We start from the raw sequence: 24,167 nt of genomic DNA on the forward strand, positions 1-24,167 counted from the left end.
ATGCATGGTCTCAGTCTATGGGTCCATTCTATGCCTCCCAAGTGTGGAACATCCCTTGACTTAAAGAATGAGTGAGCTGGGGCAAGCTTCCTAAGGAATATTCTCTCATATTTTACTGGTTAATATCAGATAAAATTATCATGTTTCTTCCTTTTGGCATTTGAATTTTGTATACACAATGTTGACCAGCAGAGGTGAAAAGGCATCATTGTCTTTTTCCTGACTTGAGTAGGAAAGCAGCCAATGTTTTCTCATTAAGTTATTTCTTCCTTTCTCTGCCATTATATTTGATGTGAGTTTCCTATAAAGTGACTTCTAGAAGACTAAGAGAGAGATTGGCAGATGGGGAAAACCTAGCTATAGAATCAGGTTAAAGACGTGACAAGGAGAGAGAAGCTGGCTCCAGATTCACTAATAATCAGTTTACACACAGGATGAACCTGTTAGAATCCATTGCTCGCATGCTACTAGCATTATGCCTCTTTCTTATATATGTGCGCATATAAATTCAAACTGCCCCAGGAAACATTCGTATGATACAATTCATGTTTGGAAACTGTTTTTTAAAAAGACTATGCAACCTACATGTCTGGACAAACTATTTCATTAGTTAACCAAATGGTATCTTCACTTCTATTTTGATTGTGGGCTGGATATTCCCAAAGAAGATAATTATCCAACAGAAAACAACCAAACACAAGTGCAGACTATTCTGCTAGTATGGGCACATTAGTCAGTACAAGCTGAGTGACCAAAGCCCTCGAAAAATGTCTTGCAAAAATGTATTATTTCACTGGCTACCCAACTGCTTGTTTAACAATAAAATGTCATGTACGTCAAAGGGCTGTGAAGATAGGACCAAGTATGGGAAATCTACTATTCTAAACCACTGAGGCCAGATTGGCTTGTTTTTAATTCAACCTGGAAAAGTAAAATTCCATTTTTTCAAAAAGATTTTAAGAGGAAAAAAGGTCAGAGTCTCAGAGTGCTGCCATTAACTGGCTCTCCTCAGTGTGAGTCTTGGATTGTAGACTAAGTCCTCTACATTAAGAGTCTCAAAGAAGATTAAAAAAAAAAAAGTAACTTTCAGTTTTGAGCATGTGAATCTTTCATAAACCTGAAGATAAGCATGAAGATATTTCATCAGCAAAAATGTACTGATCATTTGGTTATATACTATTTTGCAGACACTGTGTGAGGGGCTAAATGGTATACAGAGAAAAGAAAGCCATGGTTTCTACCCTCGAGGAATAACTGGCCTTATAGGGGTTAACTAAGGAACTCTATAATCTCAAGCAGTACAAATGCAAGAAAGAGTACTGTAAACAGGTCACTGCCATTCAGAGGAAGAAGAGAACAAACAATCCAATTGAAAAAAACACAAAAAGGGTGTTTTCTATAGAAAAGGTTAGTATCTATCCTGAGATCAGTTTCTATTAAGTATATTATTTCTTTGAATAGTCAGTGTGTGCCCAGGCAAGAAGTCAATATGAAATTATAAAGAATAGACTTATCTGATATAACCTTAGTTCCTTTTTAGAAAAAAGATGGAAAAAAGGCCTGGATTTGAACAAGTTACTAATCTTCTACTGCAAACTACTACAGTTTGCAGACAAGATAGAGAAACATGAGCATGATGGCAGAGTTGACAGACTGATAAATGTCTCACCTAATTTATGCAAAGAGTCAAGATGAACATGAGAAGTGGTAACCCTATTCCTGACTCTAAGTGGGCTGGACAAGACTGAACTCTGGAGTCAGGAAGAGTAGGATCTGGATTCCAGCTTCAAGCTTCATCATTTACTATTACTTGTATGAGTTTGGGCCAGTTACTTACCCTCTCTAAACCTTGGTTTACTCATCGTTAAAATGACAATTATAACACCAAGTTCTTTTGGTGTTGTGAAAATTAAATGCAACAATGATTTCAAAGTTCTTAAATACAGTTCTTAAAAACTGGCACACTTTTCTGGAATTATGTTAGGCATCATGATCATAATCATAATTATTAATGATATGGAAGGAGGTCTCTGGTGGGCTGCCCCATACTTTGTCAATAGATGCCTTGGAAGAGGAAACTGACACACAGTTCCAAATTTGACACAGAAAGCTATAAATTTGTTCAGGCATCATGCTACATTTCTGTGACTTATATTTTGCTTGTATGATTAAATTTTGCATTTATTTAGATTTAACTCCATATTTCCAACATTGGCTGATTGCTTTTCCTTTCTAAAACCTTTAAGTCTGCCTTCTAAAATGTTAGCTGTCCCTCAGGGCCATTTATTAATATGGTAGATGATAGCTCTACTTATGGAGACAGGGAAGACTCAGGAAATTTGTGGTTGGGGTATGAGAAATAGAAGAATTCTATTCTGGATGCATGAAGTTTGATATTCCAAAGAAACATATAAATGGGGTTGTCAAGGAAGCAAATTGGATCTTGTGGTCTGGAGTTCAAAGGGCAGCTATGACCTGGAGATATAAATTAATGAGAGGGCTGACAGCATGATGATTGCATTTAAAGCCATGGATGCTTAAATCACATAAAGTGAGAATGTAGTTTGAGGAGAGTATTAGGAACCAAGTGCTGAAGAATTCCAACATTTAGAGGCCAGATAGAAAAGGAAGAACCTGTTAAGGATTCTCAGAAGGTATTGCTAGTGAGTTAAGAGGAAAACCAGATAAATATGGTGTTTAAGAAAATTAATTGAGGAAATTTTTCAAGAAAAAAGCTGAGTCAACTGCAAGAGGTCAAATAAGAGTTTTTTCAAAATTTGAAACTTCTGTAAGAAAAAAGTTAACCAAAGTTCAAAATCAAGCAGAACATGGGAGTATGTTTTTGCAAATTATCTAACAAAGGATTAATATTTGGAATATAATAAAGAACACCCAGAAATTAATCAGAAAAATAGAAAATAGTTTTCAGACAAAGTACCAAATATAGGAAGGTACATTCAATAACTAATTTTGAAAAGGGCCAATCTATCAAATCATCTGGGAAATGCAAATAAAATGAAAGAGCATATTTCAAGTAGTATATTAATAAAAGATGCATAATATCCATTGGGGGGAAAGAGTAGCAGATACTCTCATGGCCTGCTGATGGAAATGCAAGGTACTATGGTGCTCCGGGAGGTCAGTTTCATGGTAAGCATAACGTTCTTAAATGCACATAATTGTCAATAGTGCAGTTTCACTTTCAGTAGTTATCTGAAAGGAATACTGGCACATGCACAAAGAAATGTGTTTCAGGACATTAAAAATAGTACAGTTTATAATAGCAAAAGATTGGAGACACCTACATATCCATTAATGGGAAATAATTAAATAAAATGTAATATGTGTTTTTAGTACAGAAGATTATGTAACAGTTAAAAATAATGAGTTAGATCTATATGTCTGAGTGGGATGATCTCTAAAATGCATTGTTAAAGAATAAAAAGCAAGGTCCAGAAAAGTACACACTGAATGGCTCCATTTATGTAAAATGAAGGGAGAAAAATCTGAGACTCTGTATGTTTTTATGAAGGTTTGTAAATGCATTGAAAAGATTATAGACTAGTGGTAATTGTTGTCTAGGGGCTGGGTTAGTAGGATAAAAGCTGACTTTACTTTTCATTGCTACAGGTTTTATATTTCATTCATTCACCTGAATTTGTTGACGTCCTACTTGTGGGATTTTTAGGAAAAACACACATTTTTCTTAGATTGAATTAAAATAGTCAATCTGGAGAATTAATTTGATGATTTGTTAAATTATCCATCAAGCACCATATTGTGCATTTGTTATGTCATAGGAAATAAAACAGGCAGGATTCCTGTCCTTGCAAGGCTTACACTCTAGTGGATTCAAGTTTCAAATAGTTTTCTCTTCCCTGTATAGGCTACCTCCACTCTTACAAGATTCTTCACCTCCACAGTGAAATACCTGATACCAATTTCCTGTACTTTTCATGGCCTCAGGAAGAAATAAATCTAAGGAACAAAGTGTAAAGAATAAACACATAAGCCATCTCTAAACTGCTCTCTCTGCTTAACAATCATGCTGCAGATTTCCAAAATCATGAGGGATAAAATAATACAGTATTAATAAAATAGGTTTCCTGGGCTGACCTAGAAACCCTAAACTCTATGACTGTTACTGTGGGGAAAGGCATCAGTTCTAAACAACTGTCTTAATAAAGGCAGTACTAGAACAGACTAAGTAGTAGGCTGCTGCTGCTGCTAAGTTGCTTCAGTCGTGTCCGACTCTGTGCGACCTCATAGACGGCAGCCCACCAGGCTCCCCTGTCCCTGGGATTCTTCAGGCAAGAACACTGGAGTGGGTTGCCATTTCCTTCTCCAATGCAGGAAAGTGAAAAGTGAAAATAAAGTTGCTCAGTCGTGTCTGACTCTTCACGACCCCATGGACTGCAGCCTGCCAGGCTCCTCCGCCCATGGGATTTTCCAGGCAAGAGTACTGGAGTGGGGTGCCAAGTAGTAGGCAATTAAGCTTAAATAACTAAAAGCTCTCTGGCACCCACACAGAAGTTCTTATACACAAACTTCACTTTACTGTAAGATCCTTTCTGCGACACTCATGAAGGCGCAATAATTATTAATAAATAAGAATGCCAGCCTATAGGAGTATTGTTTGAGGCCTTTCCACCAGCTGGAATCTCAGCATCATACTAGGATTTAACTACAAGTCTGTTCACACCAGTAGCAGAAAATTGAATTTATGTTTCTGAGAAATCTCTGAAGCAAAGTATTGATATTTCATAGAAATTCCTATGTTTTTCTTCTTTTCTTACACATGCAAATGAAAAGTCCCCAATTTTCAGCTGCCAAAACAGCTAAATACTGTCATCATCAGAAAAATTAAATGCTTGTCTCAAAGAAGGAACTGCTCTGTGGAAATTCCTGTGCATCTCAGGACAAAGGAAAAAAAATGTTGATGATTCATCTTTGCTAAAGGATAAATGTACTTATCATACATGGCTTTTCACAGCTAAGAACAACTGTAAGCCAGGGTAGCAAGAAAATTATCAGAGTTTGGAAAGAGGCATCATGCCTAGTCACTGAAATTCAACTCCAAATTTTCGCCTACCTCCATCAACCTATGTGACCTTGGGTAAATCACCTGACCTTTCCCCACTCTTTCATATTCCAATGCCTTCCTCATGCTGCTCATTCTATCTGGAATGCCTTCTTTGACAGCTCCTCTAATTCTAAAATTCTTTAAAAAATGCTGTTCTGTGAAGTTTTCCCTCATTCCCTTAACCAAATCAGCTTCTTTCTCACTCATATCCCCAGTCTACATTGTCCATACTTCCAGTATCATTTATCATATGGCATTACTATTGCAATTTATCACTTTGTTTATTTTATTTCAGCTTATCATGTTATTTTATAGCCATCTTATGGTATCAGGTTATATGCTATTAGTTCTACTCCTACTAATATTTACAATATTATTAGTAGTACTATGAGCACTTTCTATGTGTCAGGCCATATATGACTACATTACCCCTGTCATAAAAGTCCTATATGATGGTGTTATAATTATTACCATTTTTTACAGTTGAAAAAAGTAAAAATCAAGAAAGATTATGCAAATGATTAGTAGTGGCTCTGAGGATCAAAATAAAGACTATTTTACTATGGCTTTAATTACTACCCTAAAATAGTACCTGTAAATAGGAGTAGATAATATACACTCTATTCTTACTAGGTGTCAGATTCTGTACTATGTGCTTTATACAAAGTAGCTAATATGATTCTCAAAAAAACACTGTGATGTAGACATTGTGATTATGATTTTCATTTTTTAAATGAAATCAAAGGTTCAGAATGGTTAAATGACTTGCCTGAAGTCAAAGAACTCTGGAGGCTGGATTTGAATACAGGTCATTGTGCCCCAGTGCCTAAGCACTTATTCACTACTCTATTCCATTAACAGATGGGAGAAGTTTATTTTAATCTTTGAAAATAGTATACAGATTTTTAAGAATAATCCATCTGGAAACAGAAAACTTGAAAGTTACCTCTTCTGAGTCATGCAAGTGATCAAAATCTAACAAGCCCCAGAGCACTCACCTTAGCACATGTGTGGATCCATTAATGGTTGTGGTTGAACAGGGGACAGTCTGGCCCAGAATGGAAGGTCTTCGGTAGCGTTCATCATCACAGCAGAGGATGATGAGGAAGGCACGTCTAAAAGACTTATTCAAGAAGGCGTAGAGAAAGGGGTTCAACCCAGAATTGATGTAGCCAAGCCAGAGGAAAGCGGTCCACACCTGCCCGGGAACAGTATAGTCTACAAATGGATCCACAATATTGGTAACAAAGAATGGAGCCCAGCAAAGGCAGAAGCAACCCATGATGATGCACAAAGTCTTGGCTGCTTTGGTCTCTGTCCTCATGCGATGAGTGCTATGCTGGTCTGTTGGCTGCAGCCTGCCCTCTGTGGGGGCTCCTGCCCGTTGTAGCATCTGGATCTGGTGAGCATGCTCCTTAGCTGTGACATAGATGCGATAATAGGCCAGCACCATGAGGAGAAATGGGATGTAGAAGGCTACCACGGAGCAGGTGATGGCGTAGGGCTTGTTGACCATGAAGATACAGTACGTAGAGTTAGAGTTCTGATTGAACTTCCTTTTTTCTATCTGAGAGTTAGAGGGAAAGAGGAAGTGAAGAAGTAGGGTGGGTGGAAAGGAATAAAAAAGTGAATAGGAAGAAGCAGGAGAAGAATGAGAAAAATTGTAAGAAAACACAAAGGATAAAAAAGAAGAAGAGAAAAGGAGGATTTGGAAGGTCGAAAGAAAGAGGAAAGGGATAAAGAATGAAAGGGAGGGACAGATAAAAGAAAAGGGTGAAGGGAAAGAAAATAAAAAAGGTTTATCAGCAAAGCTTTTGTTTTTCTTCTAATAAGCCTACAGCATATAGAACCATGATGGTAGAAAAGGAATACACTTTTGGCTGCTTTGGGTCTTCTTATATCTCAGTATTTCCATAAAAATCTTCTAGAATTTTGATAGGAATTAGAATAGTGTGACTGAGCAAAAATGACATTTTTTCAATGTTAAGATTTCCAATTCACAAGCATGATAATTCTTTCTCTTTATGTAAGTCTTTCAGAATTTATTTCCATAATATTTTATATTTTTGTATAAACATCTTTTGCCAGATTTAACCTAAATATTTGCATTTTTATTCTAATGCAAATAGTACTCTGCTAAATTCATATTCCAAACTGTCCACTGCTAATATGTAGAACTCTGAAAATTTTTGTATATTGGCTATGTATTCAACAATTTTGTTAAATTAGTAACTAATATTTCATCTTTAGAGTCTTCTGAATGTTTTCCATGAATAATCATGTGATCTACAAATAATGACAATTTCATTTCTATCTTTATAGTCTTAATACCATTTTTCCTTGCATGTTGAACTTAATAAGATCTCTAGTACAATACTGAATAAGAATGGTAACAGTGAACACCATTTTTCCAGTCCCAGTTTTAGGAGGGGAGATTTCAATATTTTACTATTAAGTATGACATTTGCTGTCAGTTTTTTGTCAATGTCCTCTGTTTGAGAAAGCTCCCTTCTATTCCTACTGTGATGAAAAAATTTTTAAATTATGATTGTATATTGAATTTTGTCAATGCATTTTTGATAGTAATAAGATGATCATGTGGGTTTTCTCTTCTTTCTTTAATTCAGACAGTGGCATATAGTGTTATATACTGGTGTAAATCTCACTCGCCTTGAATACTGTGATATACTAGATTCATCTTAGGAATTGAAAGACTTTTTCCACCTATAAACTCTGCATGCTGATGGCTCTTAGTTATCAGTCTTCTCTAGGAATAGATCTTGGTTGAAGAGAGCTGTGTAACCCAATGACACTTCCCTTCCTGAGGTCAGCCTGCATCCAGTGTGAACATACACATGAATAGAGATGTGAATAAAAATATGTATGATAAATAATATGCTATTTCATTCACTGTGTACATATTTAGTATTTTGTCTTATAGTATATTGTAAGGTTATAGTATACCTTCTTATTGAATTGACATTTTTATCATAATAAAATCTCTTTTTATCTCAGTATTACTTGCCTCAAGTCACAGGAACCTAATCCTATATTTCACCTAGGGACAAAGATTCATGATTTGCTAATTCAGTATTTGCAGCAACTTTATTACCATGAATAACAAGGATCAACTACACATGTATAATGAACACCTGGGTTACACTAGTTTCTCTCTAGGCCAATTCAATGCGCAAATGAGTGAAAGATATGAAATGCAATTACAATATCATGGAGCAAACACTAAGCATGTTAATAGTAAGGAGATGCCCCTTTCCCCAGTTATATGAATTAAACAGGGGATGCTTCTGTCTCACTGTCACAAAAGAACACAGCTCACTAAGTTATTTCTCTTGGAAGTTCTACGTCAGAAGGTTAGTGTGCTGAGTCCTTGTTACAAATTTTGATGCACAGAAGCTTCATTAGGGATTAAGTTTAGCACAAACATAAGGACATAGGCTCTTGGGTCCAGTCAGCTTGGGCTTAGCTCTAGTCACCACCACTCCCTACCAATGTGACTTAACCTCATTGACCTTCAGTTTCCTGAGGATGATGACAGGATTACTTCACAGCACTGTTGTGAGTCCTGAGTGAGACAATGATTAAATTAACACAGGGCTCGGCACACAGTAAGTGTTCAACATTTGCTGGCCATTATTATATTTATCTACTCATTATTAGAAATTTGAATTTCATTTCCCCCAAGAATGATAAAACTGAAAGCTTGAAAGAAAAGGGATAGGATTTTAAAAAAATATCCATACAGTCTCCCTTGTACGGATCCCCTTTCATTTTTCCACTCCTCTGTCCCCAGCATTTCTTTCAGAAGCCCAAGGAACTCTTGTTCTGACATACCACATGCAAATCCTGGCCCAGTCTTGGCTTGGATATCCTTTCCTGGACAAAGAATAAGGCAAGATTAGGGGCTAGGAATGAGATGGAGAGAGGAAGGGGCAGCTCCTATTCTGACTGGTCCTCTTGGGTCAGAGTTCACTCTCACTCTCTCCTCCCCATTCCCTGGTCAGAGTCCTGGGATCCATCTTAAAGTGACTGCCTGACAACTTCCTTAGGCGGGGAAAAAAAAAAAAAAAAAAAAAATATATATATATATATATCCCTGCTAATGGATCCAGATCATAGCCTTCAATCTTCAATGCAAGTCTGATATTGAAAACAAAGTATGTCAGAGTTGGAAACTCTCCAAGAGCATCTAGACAGGAGTTGACAGATAATGCCTGCAACCTGTGTTTTCCTACACTGCTCAAAGACACTGTTCCCAATGAGGACCCAAAGATCTCGTCACAGCCCTTCAGGAAGTGGCTCAATGACAGAGCTGGGCTCAGGGTCCAGTTCTCTGGACTCTGGGCCCATACATTCTCTGGAAACCTCCACCGCCCCGACAGGTTTTCCGTGAGTCACCATAAGCCTCAAAGGGTTTCAGCATGAAATGAGATGAAGGCCTTTTGGGATACATCACATCCCTCAGGCTCTGGAGTTTGTCTGCGAAGCTTTGAATACCTGTTCCGCTATTCACTAGCTGTGAATTCACAGGCATATTACTTCACCATTTTTGAACCTGAGTTTTCTCATCTGTGAAATGGGGGGAAATTATTATAATTTTCCCAAAGGGATGCTGCTGTCAGGATCACATGTATTTACTGTACTACTTTTTGGCATACAGTAAACTTTGAAATGGAGAAGGCAATGGCACCCCGCTCCAGTACTCTTGCCTGGAAAATCCCATGGACGGAGGAGCCTGGTAGGCTGCAGTCCAGGGGGTCGCTAAGAGTCGGACACAACTGAGCGACTTCACTTTCAATTTTCACTTTCATGCATTGGAGAAGGAAATGGCAACCCACTCCAGTGTTCTTGCCTGGAGAATCCCAGGGATGGGGGAGCCTGGTAGGCTGCCATCTATGGGGTCGCATAGAGTCGGACACAACTGAAGTGACTTAGCAGCAAACTTTGAAAAATGTTAGCCTGCTTTTTGTTGTTGTTATCGTTGTTACTCTGTCAGGATCTTTCTTAGGATACCCACTTAACCTGACATTGTTTGTTTATTTAGAATCCCAAGCAAACAAAGTTAGTCAGACAGTAAATCCATACGGTCTGCATGAGTACTCACCAAATCAATTATTCCAATGTTATTCCAGCCTTGCATTATAGGGAGAAAAGAGATAAACATGGGGATGACCCAGCAGCCTCCCAGCATTAATGCGATGCGCAGAGGGGTCATCTTGTTCCTATAGACCAAAGGCTGGCAGCAGATGGCATAATACCTGGAGAGAGAATAGAGGGGGTGGGTGCCAAGGGAAAGGATAGATGACAGGGAGAAGGAGGAGACATAATTCATGAGAGAGAAGTACAGAGGAGAAGGGAAATAAGAAGAGGAAATAGTGGGAAAGGGGCAAATTAGAGGGGGAAGTAGAGAATAAAAATAAAGAAGGAAGAGAAAAGAAAGAGAAGGGGGAAATTGGATGAGTAAGTAGTAGAGGAAGGGAGAGAGAAGTGGGAGAAGAACAGAGAAAATAAAAAGCAATTGTACAATAAAATATTGTATTGTCCATGAGTTTCTGCTACTATAAATACAAACTTTAGATCACACATATGAGAACCATTACCAGACATTGGTCCCATATCCCTCTTCCTCTCCTGATACCTGAGAAACTCATCATATACCTGAGAGTTTGCTCTGTCTCAGGCACAGACCTAACACTGCCCTCATGCCTAGGAATTTTAAAGGCTACTGCCCAGCTCTCTGGGCGTCTGCATCCAGATATACGCAGTCCTTTTAACATGAGGTAACCCAGAGTTGGCCCTACATCTGAGCTCTAAGAACAGCATCTCAAACTTGCTCTCATCCTCTTGATACCTACCTATACCGAGTTGATGCTCTAAGTCAGTGTTCTTTAAATTTTGGTCCAGGGATTCTGCCCTTCTTCTCTATATTAGACTCACCTGAGGAGATCTGCTTAAAATGCAGAATTCAAATATCTCCTGAAATAGAGCCTGAGGGGGAGGAACCTGGAGTTTGCATTCTGACAAGTGGAAATCATCACTGCTGTTTGCTACATATGTCCAGTTCCTGGCCTCTTTGTGGCTGAGTGGGGCCAATTGACTATTTTGGCCTGAGTCATGAATAAAATCAACATGTGTTATTTCTGGACTGAAGCATTTAATTGTTTCTCTGAGGCCAAGAAAGTAAAGTTTCAAATATTTCCTGCTCCATCATTTCCTACCTACTGGTAGAGACCATCTTATTTCCACTTATCAGGGTTTTATCTTTTTCCGGGGACTCTCTGCTCATGGTTTCCAGAGCTCAGATTCTGCCTATGTTACTGAAAGTGAAAGTGAAGTTGTTCAGTCATGTCTGACTCTTTGCGACCCCACAGACTGTAGCCTATCAGGCTCTTCCGTCCATGGGATTTTCCAGGCAATTGTACTGGAGTGGGTTGCCATTTCCATCTCCAGGGGATCTTCCCAACCCATGGATTGAACCTGGGTCTCCTGCATTGTAGACAGACGCTTTACCATCTGTGCCACCAAGGAAGTCCCGCCTATGGTACTAGCTTTCTTCTTATCTCCAGAGAGAGGTACAACTTGCCCCACTCGATGATCGGGCCTCTAACTCCTAGATTGCTTCTTGTATGTTGTTCCAATCTTGGAGACCATTACTTCCATGCCCAGACAGTTCACTGAATCTGACAACAAGTAAAATATCATTGTAAGCTTATCAGCCATTTGTCTTTGGAAAAGTCAAAGAAAAAAATGCAAAAAGACAGCCTGGAGGCTAAGTCTATTCTTTAAGATTTTATACCATTTAATGATAAGCCACCCCCTTATACCCTTCATTTTATGCAATTCACTTTGTTAATTTTTACCACCTCTTCCTTTCTTTTCTTAATTCAAAGCCTAACTAATAGAACAAAGGCTATATTCTTTGAAAAGCTGGTGGTAGGATGAGTTGGGAGAGAGGGTGAAATGAGAAGGAGAGCCCAGTGTTGGAGCATGAGAAGAGAGTGCCATAGGATCTGGGAGGGGAGAATTATACCCTTCCCTCTAAGGCATCAAAGAGTAGCTGACCACATTGTGTCAGGGAACTCCCTGTGCCCAGCAAAACAGTGGAGTGTCCTGATCTGGACCAAAGTGCAAAGAACAACAAACCAAAGAATGGGAGAGGGAATTACTCAGGAACTCATTTTCTTTATCTATAAAACTGACATGGTAGCCAAATCTAACTAAGGCTAACTCAGTAATGGAAAGAATAACAATTAAGTGGAATTCTCTTCACACTCTTGACTTATATAAGAAAGGCAAATTTTTCTGAATGGCTGTTATTAATAATCATCAGAGGTTTACTTACAAAAAGTTGATGAATTTGGAGTACATGAAAACATAATTTTTTTTTTTTCAAAATTTGCTCCCTTCCTCACTTCCTGCTAGAGGGCCTAGATTAGCTAGATTATATGTTGGTTTTGTACATTTACCATCTTCCCTCTTTTTCCTTGGTAATAGCATCCAAAGTCCTTTGGGAATTCTATTTTCACTTGTTGTTGTATAGTTGGGAAAATAAATGATGTGACTATGACTTTTCCAGCCAGGGTGTGATCTAATCAGACATTTTCCTGGAACTCTGAATGTCATGCAGAGTGATGCGAAGATGGGAAAGTCAGCAAAGGTCCCTCTATTCCCACAGCTGCCTCCCGCTCTGAGCAGGACTGAGAGCAGCTCCTGCCCCCTAGATATTTGGGCAGTCATGCTCTTGCCCCTTTAGGTTCTCAATTCTTTAGTTCTTCCTTCAATTAAACAAGCCACTTCATATCTTTCCACTAAATTCCTTTTTGCGCAGTTGATGTTATAGGTTGACATGTGCTTCCCTCTCCCAAAAGGTATGCTGAAATACAAACCTTCAGTGCCTTGGAATATGGACTTACTTGCAAGCAGGTTCTTTAGAGAAGAAATAAAATTAAAATGAGGTGATTAGGATGGGCCTTAATCCAACATGACTGAAATCCTTATAAAAATGGAAAGTTAGACAAGACAGACACACTCAGAGACAAAATGGCAATGTGAAGACAGAAGATTGAACTGATGCTTCAGCAAGCCAAAAAAATACCAAAGAGTGCCAGCAAAACACTTGAAGCTAGGAAGAGGCAAGGAAGAATCTTTTCCCTACAGGTTCAGAGGGAGCAGGGGCCTGTAAACACCTTGATTTCAGACATCTAGTCTCTAGAACTTAGATAATAAATATCCTGTTGTTCCAAGCCACTCAGTTTGTGGTACTTTGTTATGTCAGCTCTAGCAAAACCTAATAAAGTTGGCTAAAAGAGGTTTCTGCTACTTGTAACCAAAGTACCTTCCCTCAGTGAAAATGGTTCTGAATGCCAGATATGTCCTTCATAGAAACTTTGTTCTAAGTAAGAATGCTTTCAATTTTATTCACTACACCTCCAGGTCAAAGCTCAAATTATAGCATCTCTTCATCCACCAACCCAAAGAAGGCAATCAAAAGATAACTGGAAAAGGGTGTGTTCCTATCTTTGCTGAATAATTTATGATTTTTGAGGTTTGGAACAGGTACCAAGATACTGGATAAAGACAAGAGACTTTAGGAATTTGGTTGGATCTCCATTGTTACGTAGATCCAAAAATTCAAAAAGACAAAACAAAATCAAGTATTTTATAGGACAAAAGGTATGTTTGAAGGGGCAAGATGAAGATTCTTCTGATTTCCATAAGTAGATATGTATGTTTAGAGGATTATGTTGGGAAGACAATAGAATTTACAGAAAAGGACTATAACCATATGGTTATACTCATGCTCATTCATAGCTCAGTTAGTAAAGAAACCACCCACAATGCGGAAGACCTGGGTTCGATCCCTGGGTTGGGAAGATCCCCTGGAGAAGGGACAGGCTACCCACTCCAGTATTCTGGCCTGGAGAATTCCATGGACTGTATAGTCCATGGGGTCGCAGAGTCAGACACAACTGAGTGACTTTCACTTTCTTTTCTAAGCCCAGTTTGGCCAAGGTGATTGTCTGATTTCATAGCATGATGAATATCATGTGGACAATAAGATCTCCCCAAGTTCTGCTGTCCAAACGTTCGATACATTAATTTGCATTGTTGTTGCTTAGTCACTAAGTCGTATCTGACTCTCTTGTGACTTCATGGACTATAGCCTGCCAGGTTCCTCTGTCCATGAGATTTCCCAGACAAGAATACTGGAGTGGGTTGCTATTTCCTTCTCCATGGAAATCTTCCCACCCCAGGGATCGGACCTGTACCTGCTGCATTGACACGTGGATTCTTGACCACTTAACTTGCATTGCCCTTGGCTACTTGGAGCTGCTGTGAAAGAAATAAAGGTGAAAGGTTCTTTTTTGAAATTCAACTTTAAGAGGCATCCTGTGGATGCAGTACACATCCTACCTATCCCTTACACATTTACATACACGGTCTGTGCCCTGAACAATGAGGGCCTGGAATAAAGTTGCTTGGAATGTTCATTTCCCAGAGAGATAAGGTAGGACATAGTGATGGTTTCAAGCACAGACAGCTGTAGAAAGTTACTCTTGAAGGATGTGAGGTGGGGCTTCCCTGGTGACTCAGATGGTAAAGAATCTGCCCACAATGTAGGAGACCAAGATTCAATCCTTGGGTTGGGAAGATCCCCTGGAGAAGGGAATGGCTACCCACTCCAGTATTCTTGCCTAGAGAATCCCATGGTCAGAGGAGTCTGATGGGGTACAGTCCATAGGGTCGAAAAGAGTCACATGATTGAGCAACTAATACACACACACACACAAACTGATGTTAGGTGGTGGAGCAAGCCTAGGAAAAATCCTTTATTTCATACTATAAAAACTAACATTAAGTAAAGGGGAAAAAAGAATTTTATTTTATTTTCTCTAAACTATATTGCTGCTGCTGCTACTGCTAAGTCGCTTCAGTCGTGTCCGACTCTGTGCGACCCCATAGACAGCAGCCCACCAGGCTCCCCCATCCCTGGGATTCTCCAGGCAAGAACACTGGAGTGGGTTGCCATTCCCTTCTCCAATGCATGAAAGTGAAAAGTGAAGGTGAAGTCACTCAGTTGTGTCCGACTCTTCGTGACCCCCTGGACTGCAGTCTACCCGGCTCCTCCGTCCATGGGATTTTCCAGGCAAGAGTACTGGAGTGGGGTGCCATTGCCTTCTCCAAACTATATTGAAATTGTGAATTACAGGTAAGGATGAGTAAGAAAAATACTAAATTGTGTCTATGTATGTGTTTTACTTAAATATTCTCCTCTACACTTTCAATCTGGTGTCATGTCCTACAATAAAAATAATATGATTTTTAAGTGACATGGAATAGAGACTTTAAGACTAAAAACTATAAGGTTTTTATTTGGAGCTCAAATTAGAGTGCTCACTTGACTTTGTGGGCCCAAGATTCTTACCAAGGCCTTGACACCCTTGAGACAGCTGTTAAGCCACCTCATATCCTTCTAATTTCTTTACTCATATCTCTCCAATATTTGCTTTCTAGCAAAGGATCCAGAAAAATAAACATCCTCTTGAAGGATGTAAATTAAGTATGTGAAAATCAGTATCACTGAAAAAAATGATGAGTAAAAATTGAGTTCCACTATTAACTGACTAATGGAGGGACCTTCTTTAACATTCTAGCTTTGTTTGTAGATCAAGGACCAGATAGATATAAAAAAACTTGATTTTTACCTACCATGGTTGCTTTTAATACTTACTTTGGGATTATATTACCAGTGTTAATAACAAACATATTTTTCCTATAATGACCTGCCCCCTAAACACATGTGCAACATTGACAGAAATAGCTACTTAAATTTGCAATTTATTTGGAATTTACGAAAAGCATGCTGAGTTAATAATAAGAGCTACTCTTCATTTCCTTAACAAGGAAAGTTCCTACTTGTATAATCTCATTTGGTCCTCCTCACAACTACTTTTGAGAAAGGAACTATAAATGCACCCATTTCACATATGAGGAAACAGAGAAGTGTCAAGATTTGTCCAAGGTCCCACTGGTGGTAAGAACCAAGCTGGGATCCAGCCCAGGCAGCCTGACACAGGGGCCAGGACGTTGACCTCATTACTATCACTTCACTCTGTCACGCCCCTGAAACCCCCAAGGGATTATTCTAATTCTTTACTAGCCATTTTAAAAAACAATCAAAACATAAAAAACGTTGAATCTCAAAACTTGAAGGATCCTCAAAATCCCCAGGTCCCCAGATCTCTTCTAAAATGAAGCATATCCAAGCCTGCATGAAAGCACGAAGGACTGGGAATTCACCAAGTCCTACAACAGTACACTGTAAACTTAAGACTATTCCGAAGTTAAAAAGGTCTCCTTCAAAAGTGGTTTTCTGTAACTTCCAGTTTTACCCTCTGTCTCAAATTAAAATTTCTATTTCTGATTCTCCTTCTGCACAGTGGTCCTAGATATCTAAGGAGAGGTTTTACGTTTCTCTTGAGTTTTATTTTCTGGTAAAAATATTCCCAGTTGCATGCAACCCAGGTTGATTTTTCATACCAAAGTACATTTTGCAATGTATGGAGACATATTTTGTTGTCATAATTGGAAAGGATGATGCTACTGACATTCAGGGAACAGGGGTCAGAAATGCTGCCAGATGTCTTACAATGCACAAGACAGCCCGCTACCACAAAGAGTCGTCTGATCTACAATGACAGTAGTGCTGCAGTTGAAAACCTTTGGTCCAGAGGAGGTGATTTTCACCAACAGCAGGGACTCTGTGTCCTCTGCATGTGTTAGAGTGCCAGTCCCTGTTAAGAATGGTAGCTATAAGGACAGCATAATTCTCTGGTGTATTCTATACAGATCAGAGAAGACTAGAATATTACCTTCCGCTCTACCCACCATAACTTAATACAACCTACAGGACACCCAGCAGTACAGTATAAGAGACCTGCACCTTCTCAGAGCTATGATCTAGGACAGGCTGTGAGAAAGTCCACCCCTAACTGGTTTATACGTTTCACAGATGTTTGCCAGTTCTCAGTGGTATCCTCAATGCCTAGTACAATGCTGTATATAGAGTTATACTCACAAAAGGGCTGAATAAATAGTAAACCCTTGATCACTACCAATTAAAATAAATAACACTAAAATGTGGGACCAGGTTTTGAGAATGTGAAAAGCTGTGTCTATCAGAGGGATGAGGAAAGGTTGTCTCCAATAAGTGTCTTTTAAGTTGGATTTTGGGCTTTCCCAGTGGCTCAGAGGTAAAGATTCTGCCTGGAGTGCAGGAGCCACAGGCTCAGTCCCTGGATTGGGAAGATCCCCTGGAGGAGGGCATGGCAACCCACTCCAGTATTCTTGCCTGGAGAATCCCATGGACAGAGGAGCCTGGTGGGCTACAGTTCACATGGCTGCAAAGAGTGGGATTGAAGCGACTTAGCACAACACAGCACAAGGACAGTGGAGGAGAAAATATGATCCAAGTGTTATAAAGAGCATGGACAAGGACCCGGAACAGAAATTTTATATATATATACACATCCATCTGTAAATATACATCCATGATTCCACATACACATATAAATATAACAGAGTACAATTAGCTGGATGGGAGAGTGTTTATATGGAAGTAGAAGGAAGTAAGCCTAAAAAAGCTGATTGAGGGGAAGATCTCAGTGCAATGGTTCTCCAATGATGATGTGCTTCAGAATCACCTGGAGAGTTTACTGAAACACAAGTACAGGTAACTGAATGGGGCCTAAGAATTTGCATTTCTGATACATTCCCAAATGATCTGTTGATGGCCATCTGGTGACCACACTTTGAGACAATTGTCTCAGAGGTTTTTGAATGCTATGCTAGGAAGAGTCACCAAAAGTTTTTTTGAACTGGGAAATGTCCATCACAATCAAACACTGCTCTACCAAAGAAACTGAATTACAACAAATTCAAGAAAAAGAATGGTTGGTTCACAGGCTAGCTGGATAGTATTCATTAGAAAAAGCAATTCTGTCTCATCTGCTGCTGCTGCCACTGCTGCTAAGTCACTTCAGTCGTGTCCGACTCTGTGCGACCCCATAGACAGCAGCCCACCAGGCTCCCCCATCCCTGGGATTCTCCAGGCAAGAACACTGGAGTGGGCTGCCATTTCCCTCTCCAATGCATGAAAGTGAAAAGTGAAAGTGAGGTCGCTCAGTCGGGTCTGACTCTTAGCAACCCCATGGACTGCAGCCTACCAGGCTCCTCCATCCATGGGGTTTTCCAGGCAAGAGTACTGAAGTGGGTTAATCCACTGGATTAATCTAGGTCTGTTCTCTAGTCTTCCACTGGACAATTCACACTCTTTTTTTTAACCAGAATACTTTTACAAAGTGGTTAAGTAAATGTTTAAATGACAAATGAGGTTCCAGATGGCCAGGATTAACTAAAATGTAGCAAGGATATTTACAAAGTAATATATTATGCAAAACATTTCCAAGTATTGCTCACAAAACTCCATTAAAATCCCCTTTGGTAGACCAGTCACTAGCTTCCCCAACTATGCCTGCCTGCCTGCCAAGTCACTTCAGTCGTGTCCGACTCTGTGCGACCCCATGGACTGCAGCCTACCAGGCTTCTCCATCCCTGGGATTCTCCACGCAAGAACACTGGAGTGGGTTGCCATTTCCTTCTCCAATGCATGAAAGTGGAAAGTGAAAGTGAAGTCGTGTCCAACTCTTAGTGACCCCATGGACTGCAGCCTACCAGGCTCCTCCATCCATGGGATTTTCCAGGCAACAGTACTGGAGTGGGGTGCCATTGCCTTCTCCCTCCCCAACTATAGCCATGTGTAAATGTGTAATCAACTTGCTTTTAAATGTCTCTGGAGACACAACTTACTTTGACAACTTTTAGAAGGCAGTCGTGTATTTTTATGTTCCATGCTAATCTTTCCCATTCCTCTTGCAATTAAGGAAAATTCTTCCTCCTCACTTACTGCCCTTCCAACCACAGTGAAGGCAGAAAGAGCAAAGAGAACTTGGAGCCCTACACTTTCAGAATCAGAGGAGATTTTACCAGTCATCTTACATTTTTGCATCTGGGTACCACCAACTCTGTGGTCTTAGAATCAGTTACTTAACCTCTCCAAGACTCAGTTTCCTCATCTGGGACTGTTATGTCCAGCTAATTGACTGGCTGTGAGAATTGATGACCAACATGTTTAAAACTTTTTTAAAGTTTTTTTGTTAAAAGTTTTTTTTGTTTAAAAGAAAGTTCCTGACACATAAAGCTTAAGAAAGAGTTCAGTTCAGTTCAGTTCAGTCACTCAGTCGTGTTCGACTCTTTGCGACCCCAGCACGCCAGGCCTCCCTATCCATCACCAACTCCCAGAGTTCACTCAAACTTATGTGCATCAAGTTGGTGATGCCATCCAGCCATCTCATCCTCTGTCGTCCCCTTCTCTTCCTGCCCCCAACCCCTCCCAGCATCACGGTCTTTTCCAATGAGTCAGCTCGTCGCATCAGGTGGCCAAAGTACTGGAGTTTCATCTTTAGCATCAGTCCTTTCAATGAACACCCAGGACTGATCTCCTTTAGAATGGACTGGTTGGATCTCCTTGCAGTCCAAGGGACTCTCAAGAATCTTCTCCAACACCACAGTTCAAAAGCATCAATTCTTTGGCACTCAGCTTTCTTCACAGTTCAACTCTCACATCCATACATGACCACTGGAAAAACCATAGCCTTGACTAGACGGACTTTTGTTGGCAAAGTAATGTCTCTGCTTTTGAATATGCTATCTAGGTTGGTCATAACTTTCTTTCCAAGGAGTAAGTGTCTTTTAATTTCATGGCTGCAATCATCATCTGCAGTGATTTTGGAGCCCCCCGAAAATAAAGTCTGACACTATTTCCACTGTTTCCCCATCTATTTGCCATAAAGTGATGGGACCAGATACCATGATCTTAGCTTTCTGAATGTTGAGCTTTCAGCCAACATTTTCACTCTCCTCTTTCACTTTCATCAAGAGGCTTTTTAGTTCCTCTTCACTTTCTGCCATAAGGGTGGTGTCATCTGCATATCTGAGGTTATTGATATTTCTCCCAGCAATCTTGATTCCAGCTTGTGCTTCTTCCAGCCCAGCATTTCTCATGATGTACTCTGCATAGAAGTTAAATAAGTAGGGTGACAATATACAGCCTTGACGTAGTCCTTTCCCTATTTGGAACCAGTCTGTTGTTCCATGTCCAGTTCTAACTGTTGCTTCCTGATCTGTATACATACTTCTCAAGAGGTAGGTCAGGTGGTCTGGTATTCCCATCTCTTTCAGAATTCTCCACACTTTATTGTGATCCACACAGTCAAAGGCTTTGGCATAGTCAATAAAGCAGAAATAGATGTTTTTCTGGAACTCTCTTCCTTTTTCCATGATCCAGCAGATGTTGGCAATTTTATCTCTGGTTCCTCTGCCTTTTCTAAAACCAGCTTGAGTATCTGGAAGTTCACGGTTCACGTATTGCTGAAGCCTGGCTTGGAGAATTTTGAGCATTACTTTACTAGTGTGTGAGATGAGTGCAATTGTGTGGTAGTTTGAGCATTCTTTGGCATTGCCTTTCTTTGGGACTGGAATGAAAACTGACCTTTTCCAGTCCTGTGGCCACTGCTGAGTTTTCCAAATTTGCTGGCATATTGAGTGCATCACTTTCACAGCATCATCTTTCAGGATTTGAAATAGCTCAACTGGAATTCCATCACCTCCACTAGCTTTGTTCGTAGTGATGCTTTTTATTCCAAGCCCCTCTGATATATGTATGCGTGCATGTGTTCTAAGTCAATTCAGTTGTGTCAAACTCTGTGTGACTGCATGGTTACAGCCCACCAGGCTCCTCTTTTCATGGGGATTCTCTGGGCAAGAGTACAGGCGTGGGTTGCCATGCCCTCCTCCAGGGGATCTTCCCAACCCAGGGATCAAACCTACATCTTTTACATCCTCTTCATTTGCAGGCAGGTTCTTTACCACTGGTGCCACCTGGGAAGCTCCAATCTTATATGTATATATGTATATGTATATATATATCATAAATATTATTGTAAACTAATTTAAATATGTTTTGGAACAGGGACTCTACATCATTTAACAAATAACATAGAAGCCATTGAGTTCAACCTCTTTCCTGGTCGTTGATTATAAGAAACAAAAGGCAAATGAGTTGATCCCTCAAGTTGAATGGAAACAATGAGACCATACTGGCTACAAGCAGTGAGGTTGATTAGATGTAGCATCCTCTCATAGACTTAATCCAGGCCCAGCTTTTCTACCTGGGATGGCTGAAGATCACATCTTGAATGATCCACAGAAATAAAATCTCCAATTAAGATAAGCTAAAGAAAAAAATGTCAATCACTGTAGAGAAGAGATGAAGTATCAGGTGGCTGATAAGATCTGGATTTTGGAATGGAATAAGAAAACAGAAACCTTTCACCACAAATATTTTCACGATTCCTAATCAATAAACCACAGTCATCTTTAAAATTTAAGAATAAAGTGTTAAAGATCTTCATTGAACCAGCAAACTTAGGATTTACAAGTGCATTTTGCCTTTAGCAAGAAAATCGGTAAGTTCTAGTCCCAAACATTTGATGCGTGTTCCTTTTGACTTTGGACATATCTTTGGACACTACACATCTTGTGTCTCTGTTTTCTTATGTGTAAACAGGGTATTGACTTACATCTGAGTTTTTATAAGAGGTTGTAATTGTAATGAATTAAAGATGGCCACATCTCCCATCCAGGGATAGGGGATTTGCATCCTTCCCACAGGGCTGCCCTGTGACTGATTTGACCAACAGAGTACATTGGAAGTGTTGTATGACAGTCCCAGGTTCAATTTTTAATAAGACTCTTGGTTTCTTGGAGTCAGGAGCTGTCGTGTAAAAAATCTAGCATGCATCAACATGAGATCATGAATAGGGGTCACATGGGCAGAGAGAAGAGCCTGGCTGAGCCTAGCCTTCCAGATGACCCCACCAAGATGCCAGGTATGTAACTAAATGACCTTGGACCCTCCAGGCCAGTTCAGTCTCCAGTTAAAAGCCACCAAGTGACTTCAGCCAAGCCGAAGCTCCTGATGAACAGAACTGTGACATCTAATAATAATGCATGGTTGTATAAGGCATTAAGTTTTGGGGTAGATGTTACACCCAACCACAGAGGTAATCAGGTAGCATACAGTCGGAGGTAACTGTGGGGTTTACCAGCTGGGCAGTAATTCTCCTTCCAGGAGGTGATCCATATTTTGGGGGCAGAATTTTAGAGAAAGAGACCAATCTTTCTGCTCTTGATTGTGTTATATTTTAGTTCCTCCAGTTATCTTTTAAGGAGGTGGAGAAGACAGAAAAGCACCAGTAGCTCAAGAAGAAACTAAAGCCCTTTTTCTTGGCATCCCAAGAGGGTCGGCAAGCTGCCAGTCATCTGGGGGATCTATGGTGAAGACCTCACAGGGATGTTCCCCAGGAGCCAGGCACAAGAAGGGGCTGAGAATGCAGCCATGAGCAGAGATAAAACTGTGGGTTCCAGTAAGGAAAAACTATAGGGGTGGAAGGACAGGGAAAGACTGCTTCCTGTCAGAGATGCAGAGGGCATCAGATCGAGTCTTTGCACATAATCCCACATGCAATGTGAAGATTTAATGTTTACTATGTTCTTCTTGGTTAAATATTCTTCTGTACACTCATGATAAGAAAACTTGCAAGAAGGGGAATATCAGTTGTCTAGGAAGGTGTCTCCTGAGTTATCACTGACTGAAAGAAAAAGGATAATCCACTAAAAATATAATCTGCAAAAATCTTAGAAGGGTTTACTGAACACACACAAAGGATTCCAAGGTATACTTTGATATATATGAACTGATCAATCTGTTAGTAGACACTGGATGATTATCCCACTGACCCTTCCAGACTAAGCCCAAGGGTCACATTCCCTGGAAAGCTCTTCTGGCCCCAAAAAGCTCTGGGGAGACTCTCTCCTGTCAGAGATGTGGATTGGTTCTTCATCTCTGCATTTTTTTTGGGGGGGGGGGGGCGGGGGGGGCGGGGCATGCCACATGACTTGTGGGCTTCCCTGGTTCCTCAGTGGTGAAGAATCCGCCAGCAGTGCAATAGACACAGGAGATGTGGGTTGAATCCCTGGATCGGGAAGACCCACTGGAGAAGGAAATGGCAACCCATTCCGGTATTTTTGCCTGGGAAATCCCATGGACAGAGGAGCCTGGAGGGATACAGTCTTGTGCTTAGTCACTCAGTAGTGTCTGATTCTTTGCAACCCTTTGGACTGTAGCCTGCCAGATTCCTCTGCCCATGAGGATTCTCCAGGCCAGAATACTGGAGGGGGTTGCCATGCCCTCCTCCAGGGGATCTTCCCGACTCAGGAATCAAACTCAGGTCTCCTGCATTGTAGGCGAATTCTTTACCATCTGAGCCGCCAGGGAAGCCCAGGCTACAGTCTATGGGGTTGCAAAGAGTTGGACATGACTGAGCAACTAAAGAGCAGCAGCAGCACATGACTTGCAGCATCTTAGTTCCCTGACCAGGGATTAAACCCATGCCCCAGCAGTGAAAGTGCTGAGTCCTAACCACTGGACAACCCAGGAAATCCCTCTGCCCTGGTGCTTTACAGTACCTCGTATATATGGGTGACACAGCGTTTCTCTAGCTATATTATAATTGTTCACTTATTTCTCTGCTACAATTACTACTATTCAAATCATGTTGCTGTTGTTTAGTTGCCAAGTTGTGTCTGACTCTTTTACAACCCCCTGGACTGCAGTCCCCCAGACTCCTCTGTCCATGGAATTTCCCAGGCAAGAATACTGGAGTGGGTTGCCATTTCTTTCTCCAGGGGGTCTTTGTTACCCAGAGGTCAAACCTGCATCTCCTGCATTGGCAAGTGGATTCTTTACCACTAAACCACCAAGGAAGCCCATTCCTACTACACACACCACCTATTTTTTTAGGACACACTTTGTGTCAGAAGTATTCTATGTTATTTTTAATTCCTACAGCAACTCTGCAAGGCAGCATTCAACATCCACACTTTA

The 24,167-nt window shown here is 40.3% G+C and overlaps 1 protein-coding gene across 3 annotated transcripts in view; it reads right to left on the reverse strand.

Moving 5' to 3' along the window:
- The window catches only part of HTR4 (5-hydroxytryptamine receptor 4), a 196,051-nt gene that overhangs the window by 53,524 nt on the left and 118,360 nt on the right, over positions 1–24,167 (reverse strand). For 2 of the 3 annotated variants that reach the window (XM_070793822.1, XM_019965193.2), the window contains exons 5-6: positions 10,206–10,359; positions 6,082–6,650 (exon numbers count right to left, since the gene is read on the reverse strand). In XM_070793822.1, the coding sequence (XP_070649923.1) occupies positions 6,082–6,650; positions 10,206–10,359 (723 nt within the window). Of the gene's footprint in view, positions 1–6,081; positions 6,651–8,935; positions 8,978–10,205; positions 10,360–24,167 lie in introns of all 3 variants that reach the window. The other variant, XM_070793821.1, reaches the window with a different exon arrangement.

Source organism: Bos indicus, chromosome 7, assembly GCF_029378745.1.
Source record: "Bos indicus isolate NIAB-ARS_2022 breed Sahiwal x Tharparkar chromosome 7, NIAB-ARS_B.indTharparkar_mat_pri_1.0, whole genome shotgun sequence".
Taxonomy (NCBI): Eukaryota; Metazoa; Chordata; class Mammalia; order Artiodactyla; family Bovidae; genus Bos; species Bos indicus.